Source organism: Triticum aestivum, chromosome 7B (assembly GCF_018294505.1).
Source record: "Triticum aestivum cultivar Chinese Spring chromosome 7B, IWGSC CS RefSeq v2.1, whole genome shotgun sequence".
In the NCBI taxonomy this organism is placed as follows: Eukaryota; Viridiplantae; Streptophyta; class Magnoliopsida; order Poales; family Poaceae; genus Triticum; species Triticum aestivum.
In genome coordinates, this window is record NC_057813.1 from 15479186 (window position 1) to 15486709 (window position 7524).

A 7524-nucleotide genomic window follows, 5' to 3' on the forward strand; every position below is an offset into this window, starting at 1 on the left:
TCACTTGATGAATGAATTCAAATAATCATAGGTATGAGGCTTAGAATAAAGAAACATAGGGTTTAACCACAGAAACAACTTCATACCAATTACCTGCAACCTAGTTGCTAAAACTATCATTGGAATGGACACAAACAGAACTTGCCATGTAACAACAGCCAATACCACTAAATTGCTATATGCATTTATGCTGGAACCAAGGCTAAACAGGAAGGCAAATGGAACATCGAGGTCAACGATACTCAAATCAGAAGAGACCTGCATTAGAAGAAAAAGGGAACGAGTTAATCTATCCTGTGAAGAATCTTTTGGTGTAAAACAGAATAGAAAATAGTTGTATTTGCCATTGGTTTAAGAATTTTTACCCGGCTAAGAACCCGTCCTAGAGGAGTAGAATCAAAAAAGGACATAGGTGCACGGAACAATGAATCGAGTAACTGGGAAAATAAGGATCTTGATGTCTGAATCCCAAGAACAACGACTGATAAAGATCTTGATAGCAAGAAAAACATCGAGCAAACTCCGATAATGATGTACACAGAAATTAACTTCAGTGTAGTAACATGAGGATTTTGGACATTAGCAGCCATCCATGCATTTTGTGATATTTGTCCAGCAATGAAAATCATGTGAGAAATGATACAAAAAGATAAATACAGGAATCCTTTGTTCTGGTGCAAGTAAAGCATATAAGGCTTAACACCTGCATCCCCTGTTCCTCTTTCCTCTTTCTTTATCAGTTGATCCGCCAGCGATGGCTTCACAGACTCTGTATGAATACCATCCGTCTCCTTTATTGATACTTCCTTAGATCCTTGAGGGGATATACTGCTATTAAGATCTGAAACACCAATAGTATTTTTATGGGCATTTACAAGGTCTTTAAATTCGTCACAATCTGCCAATAGATCTTGATAAGGTGCAGACTGAATGACCACTCCGTCTGATATTAACTGACAAAAAACATCATTATGTTAGATGACATTAACAAATAAATCAAGCTACTTACAGATCAATATAAATCATAGGGGCACAAATATCATCATATGGTGGCATTTCTCAAGTGGAGAGAGGTACCAAAATGGAGTCAAATACAGGTAGAAAATCCACTTGGTGTGTCACCAAAAGAACAGTCTTGTCTGATAGAGCACCCATGACATATTCCTGTTACAAAGAGATTTGTAAAACAGTTCACACTCTAATAGTAATACAGTCTGCATTTGCTGAATATGATCCTTACATTAAAGAGACTTGTGGCTGTATGAGCATCAACAGCACTGAAAGGATCATCAAGAAGATAGATGTCTGCATTTTGGTATAGTGCACGAGCAAGCTGAACGCGCTGCTTCTGACCGCCACTAAGATTTACTCCTCTCTCCCCAATTTGTGTGCAATCTCCATATGGCAACATTTCAAGGTCCTTGACCAACGAGCACCTCGCGACTGTGTTGTGGTATCTTTCCCCGTCCATCAGCGATCCAAAGAGAATATTGTCTTGCACGGTTCCTGTTTGGATCCATGCATTCTGAGAAATATATGCTATTTTCCCACAGACTTGGATCTGAAATGTTTATGCAAAGTTCAAGAGTTTGAAATGAAGTTCTTATGAATAAAATGAATTGATTAACGTAATTCATATTGGCAACACTGTCGAGCATAACTTTCAACAACTTTGCAAACTGAACGTGATGCTGTTTGTCAACTGGCTATGTTTCTTCATGTCTAAATGTCTCAATTCTGAATATGACAGATATTTCACTAGATGATGAACTTACTAATAAAACATACCATGCCTTCAGTTCTGGGGACCTCTCCGAGTACAGCAGCCAAAAGCGTCGACTTACCTGAACCTACCTCTCCACATATTGCTATTTTTTCTCCAGCTTTGGCTACCAGATTTATATTCTTTAGAGTTGGTTTTGATGTATTCTCTTCCCACGAGAAGCTACACGATTTCATCACTATAGGATAATCAATGCCACTATAGTATTTCTTCCTAACTTGTCCGTTTAGCTCAGGTGCATCAAGGAACTTTGATATCCGAGTGAAAGCAACCTTAGCTTGTATCACAACAGCAATAACATCCGGCATCAATATAACAGGGTCTTGCACAAGACGTAGAGTAGCCACAAAGGTGAAAACATTGCTAACATCAAGAGGGGTTTTCAAAAGATAGCATGTTACAAAGGTCGCCGCTGACACCAAAACAGGAGACGACCAGAACAGGCAACCGTTGTAGGTCCTCCTAAGCTGGAATGCAGACAACCACTTGTACTCAACCTCCCTCAATCCCTCGATGACCTTCTTGAAGTGAGCTTCCCATGCATAAAGTTTCAAGATCTTCATATGAACTAATGACTCAGACATGGCCTTCAATCTCACATCTTGTGCTTCCATAAGTTTACTCTGAAATTTGTGTTGCAGTCTGGCCAATGGAACGCTGCACAGTACAGTGATAATAATGACAACTAAAGATGAAATCATTGCAGCACCAACCGCATTGTATAGAATTGCCAGAGCAATGCAGAGTTGAACACTAGATGTCCATGATTGATGGAACCAGTATGGGAATTCCCCAATCCGATACGCGTCGACGGTCACATAGTTCATAATTTCTCCAGAAGAGTGCTTCATTTTTGCTGCATTCGATAGCTTTTGTTGTTTCTTATAAATAGCTGCTGATAGGAGTGACCTCACCTGCAGTCCTAATCTCCGAGTGCGGAAATACCACTGTCTCTGTGACAATGATTCACAGCATTTGCAGACGAACAGTAACGCAGCGAGCACATAGCCTTCGTGTTTAAAGGTCCCTTTCCCAAGTGAGACATTGATGAATGCCTTGAGAATTATTGGGCCTGTAGACAAGGTGAGAACCTTGAGCAAAGCAAAGAAACCGGAGACCAAGATGGCACGCTTGTGAGAAGAAACAATAGTCCATAAGAATGATGGTGGGTCATGTGGCGGCGACTGCTTCTTGCCATTCAGCTTCTCCATGAACATCATGTACTGGTTGTGTGCTCGATCTGTGGCGCCTAGAAGTGGTATGTCTTTGTCCTCAAGGGGTTTCTTGTAGCCCACCTTCAGTAGAGGATTCAACCACCAAAATGAGATCTTGCTGAAGAACCCAGCTTTAGTGAAGGGGGTCACAGGACTTGCAGAATCAGCTGCCCCACCATCTGAAAAAACCAGCTTTAGCATAGGTAGAGGAAGTGGTGTACTCCCTACATTCTAAATTATTGAAAGTTCTAGGTTTGTCCTAAGTTTATAGAAAAATATATCAACATCTACAATACCAAATTAGTTTCGTAAAATTCATCATAAAATACAATTTCATACTATATGTACCTGATGTTGGAGATATTAGCAAATTGTTCGATAAACTTGGTCAAACTTAAATAAGTTTGACTTACCGAAAAAGGGTTTCCCCCCGCTTTGTATTCCAAAGCAACCAACACCGATACATGATCGCTGGGGCGAACAGCACAACAAGCCCAAAAGAAAAAGAAGAAGAAGCAAATGCCAACAACGGCAGCTCGACAGAGCACGGATGACCCGCCACCGCTACGCCCACCAAAGACAAACCACTACATCCCGAGGCTCCGGACCACCGCGTACAAAACAGCACCTCCAAGAAGGAAAGCGACGCCGACGACGCTGCTGCCCGGACATGTCCTAGGGTTTCCCCGGCACGCGGAGGGAGGTGGGGGATGGATATCACCGACACCCTCCAGGAAGGAATGGTGGCACCCGCAGGTGTCACCGCATCGGGGCCGAAGACCGCTAAGGATTTCTCCCGTACTCCAATCCCCGCCGCCCAACGGACCGGAGCCGACCAGCCAGACCGCCGCCCCCCACCATGCGTCATCGCGGTTGCGCCGTCACCCACGCCACCTCACTGCGAACACCAACACGAGGCCAAGAGGACCGGAGAGAAGCGCCCCGCGGAGGGAGAAGCAGCACCGAAACCGAACGGGAGGGAACCACCTCCACCGCCGTCGTGCGGGAGGCCAGAGCCTCCGGCACCGTCGCGGTAGCCGTCCGGACGCAGCAGCAGGGCATGCCAGGCCACCCCTGGCCCGGCCAGGCCCGAAACGGGCCCGCTAAGCCCCGCCGCCACGCTGCAGCAAGCTGGCGGTGGCGCCGCCAACACCTTGCCGCGCATCGCCTCTCCCCCGCCTCCCGGAAGCCACGAAGCAGACCCACACCGCCGCCGGCCCGCCCAGGCCTAGATGGGGCTCGAAGGGCCCAGATCTGGGCCGAGCGGGCGCCGCCAGATCGCGCCGCCGCGTCGCCCGTCGCCAACGGCGACGCCGCCGTCCAGAAGCCCGCCCCCGCTCGCGCCAGGAGCCCCCGCCGCCGCGCTGGACCGCCGCGCTGGACCGCCGCCGCCGAGAAGCACCGCCCGGGGTCGCCCCGTCCCGCGCCAGCGGACACCCGAGAGGGGAAAAGCCAGGGGGCCGCCGCCACCAGCGTCGCCCGGGCCAGGCCCGTAGCGGGCGCCGGCGACGGCGGCAGAGAGGGAGAGGGAGGGAGAGGCGCGCGGGGGGAAGGCTGGGCGCGGCCGGCCGCCCGCGGGGGCGGCTCGGTCGCGAGAGGAAGAGGGGAAAGGGAGAGGGAGAAGACAGCAAGGCCCAGGCCCAGGCCACTATCATAAGTTTGACTTAAGACAAACAACTTCCAAGTAATTTTAAACGGAGGTAGTAGCTAGCTATGTAACATGAGGAAGTTGAGGAGAGGATTTACTTGTGAAGGAACCCATCTGGGCATGCAATCTCTATTGCTGAATTGCACTTCGAAGTGGATAAGCTCCTGTTGCAGCCCTGCACAAATTATGAACACGAAACTGTAGTTAGGACAATGAACTGGTGTCCTTTTTCATGAAGGAGCAGACAAAGAACAGATACTACAAATACCAGTACTGGAGCAAACATCAGAAAGTCTGAATGCCATGAAATTATCTAGAGTGACGCACGGAAATTTGAACGCTTACTCGGAACACAAAGATCACAGTGCCTCATGAAAATCAAATAAACCCAAAGCTGAAGGGGAAACTGTACTCGTCAGTGATCATCAATTGTACCTTGTTGAGCCAGAGGAGAAGAAACTAGAAGAACTGCTTTGTTTGGCTACAAAAGGCCGCACCCATATTCGAAAATTTCCTCGAAGAAAAAAGGCCAGATATCCAAAAATAAATTCCCTAGAATGGCGCCCCTTTTCCCTCTGAAGATGATGGCAGTGTTGAGTGTTGACCTCTCTAGGCTGCTGCTAGCTGGTGAGTAGTAGCACCAAGCTAACAACGTGCCAAATGTTTGGTGTGTACAAGTTTTGTAATCTTCTGTGCAAAAATATTCTGTGATATGTTGAGAATCAAATTTTCTGTAACCAACTCCAGTGGCAGCCGGCCATATTAATATACACCGCGCGGCCACCAGATCAATATACTATGCAAATGAAATCACCTAATGCCACATTTTGTAGATCGAAAGGCCTTTCGCCCTGTTCGCTTTCATAGAAACGAAACAACGTCCAAGCCCACTCTTACATCCATCAAAATAGCTGAAGCAACATCCATCAGCTTAACATGACATGGGCAGAAATAACAAACCCAACAGCCAAAGGCAGAGATAAATCTGAGCATAACAGCGGTGCCACGGTGGTCATCGGCCTCAGCAGAAATGTGATCCTTCGTTTCTTCGTTGCCAACTGAGCCGGGGAGCTTCCACCATCTTTGCTTCCGTAAGGGAGCAGCAGGCACTTTTTGCAGGATCTGCAAGTTCAGTTTGGGACACGACAGTCTCCTGCGTTTGAGTAACCCCGACGGTCGCCGACACATCACCTGTAAACCATACCACAGTAATCAAGCAAAAAATACATGTCATTACCCAATTTCCAGGTAGTCGACAACATACCAGCAGTAATCGCATTCAAAGCAGCATTATTGGTATTGCTGAGCCAAACTCTAGCCATAGATTCAAAATTAACAAATTCAGAGCATTGAAGCACAATGACAGTTTCTTTCCACACCACTTGTACCACATGACAGCAAGAGAATAGATAATGGTTGGCAGGTCCCTTTCTCACAACACAACAAGCAAGATTCCTCATGCATGTGTTGTCTTTTGGTCAGGGTATCACGGGTAAGGAGTTTATTCTTGTGGGATAAAAGCCACACACAAAAAAAAAAAACATGTAACAGCCGGGACAAAAAACTGGCATAACTCCTAAATGCGCATCTTCCAAACAATCTGATCCGGTTCGGTTGTCGGGGTTAAGCCACCGACAATCCTCTCTAGATCTCTCCATTTAAGTGATGATAATCGGATGAAAATGTTGGCCTTACTCTTACCCGTAGCACGGCAGGACGGCGTCCCATCCCGCCACTTGTGCACTCGTCTCCGGCGCGGGGAGCGACGGAGATGCGCCGATGCGTGAAGCCGTGCTCCTCCTCCTCTCGCGGTGGCCGCCGCCTCCGTTGCTGACCCCGAACTAACCCTACATTCCGGGCAGGGTGGCGCGACCTAAATCCATCCAATGCGAGATTGGGAGGGTGGAGAGGAAAGCGGCTACATTTCATGGCACGGCGGCGGAGGGAGAAGACGCGAATCGATAGCTCGGCAGTGGTACAGTCGCGGAGTTGGCCCAAAGAGATGCCGGCCCGTGTTGTAGACCAGAAGGCGCAAACAGAAGAGAACGTTTTCGGGCTGCTTCATTCGCCTCGCTCGATGGGTTGGTTGCTTTTTTTTTTAGCATCGGTACAGACACAAGCACTCATATACACGCGCATACACTCACTCCTATGAACGCACACACGCACACCCTACCCCTATGAGCACCTCCGAGAGACTGAGCCGGCATATCATCTTGAGATTTACGAAGCCACCGTAGGCACCTCGTCGTCAACGGGAACATCTCCTCCCACTGAAAGCGCATTGCCGGAAATCCTGAAATAAATCCAGAAATAATGCGAGCACCAGGATTTAAACCCTGGTGGGTTGAGGATACCACTGTCCACCTAATTACAGATTGGTTCACGATGGGTTGGTTGTTGAATGGTTCGTTCCGGAAGTCTTTCTGGTCCTTTAGTTTTTTTCATTTTTCTTTGTCAGTTCACGGTTTTTGGGTTTTTTCTTTTCTTTGCATTTTTATCGTTTTTTTGTTTCTTTTTCCGTTTTTACTTTTTGGGTTTTTTTTTCTTTCTCGGTTTATATTGTTTCTTTCTTTTCTTTATTTCGTCCTTCAGTTCGTTCATTTCTTTCTTGATTTTCACCGGTTTACATGTCTTTGTTTCTTTCTCGGTTTTCTTTGTTTTCACTATTTTGAACTGATTTCTTGGGGCTTTCATTTTCCTTTTTCTTTTTTTCTTTTTTTTGTTGAGTTTCTTCATTTTATTTGTTTTTTGTCATTTCTCGTCGGTTTTCTTTTTGTTCAACACATGTTAACTTTTTATCAATACACATTCAATATTGTCTGTTTGCATTTGAAATATTTTTTTATAAACATGTTTAACATATTTTTTTATGTCTA

General features: G+C 46.5%; 1 protein-coding gene across 1 annotated transcript; it reads right to left on the minus strand.

The window, feature by feature from the left end:
* LOC123157562 (ABC transporter C family member 10) lies at positions 1 to 6617 on the minus strand. The gene is made up of 7 exons (XM_044575844.1): positions 6347 to 6617; positions 4744 to 5836; positions 1789 to 3176; positions 1241 to 1525; positions 1078 to 1164; positions 366 to 953; positions 1 to 258 (listed from the first exon to the last, which is right to left on the minus strand). The coding sequence occupies exons 2-7, from the start codon at positions 4757 to 4759 to the stop codon at positions 1 to 3; spliced, it is 2622 nt and encodes an 873-aa protein (XP_044431779.1). The 5' UTR covers positions 4760 to 5836; positions 6347 to 6617.
* Between the last annotated feature and the right edge of the window lie 907 nt (positions 6618 to 7524).

What these genes read in the sequence shown, in the direction of transcription:
- LOC123157562 (XM_044575844.1), bottom strand. An exon ending in TCCCCAGAACTGAAGGCATG is followed by an intron (nt 1,526 to 1,788) that starts GTATGTTTTATT and finishes TATATTTCTCAG; the next exon opens with AATGCATGGATCCAAACAGG. An exon ending in CTGTATTTGACTCCATTTTG is followed by an intron (nt 954 to 1,077) that starts GTACCTCTCTCC and finishes GTTTTTTGTCAG; the next exon opens with TTAATATCAGACGGAGTGGT.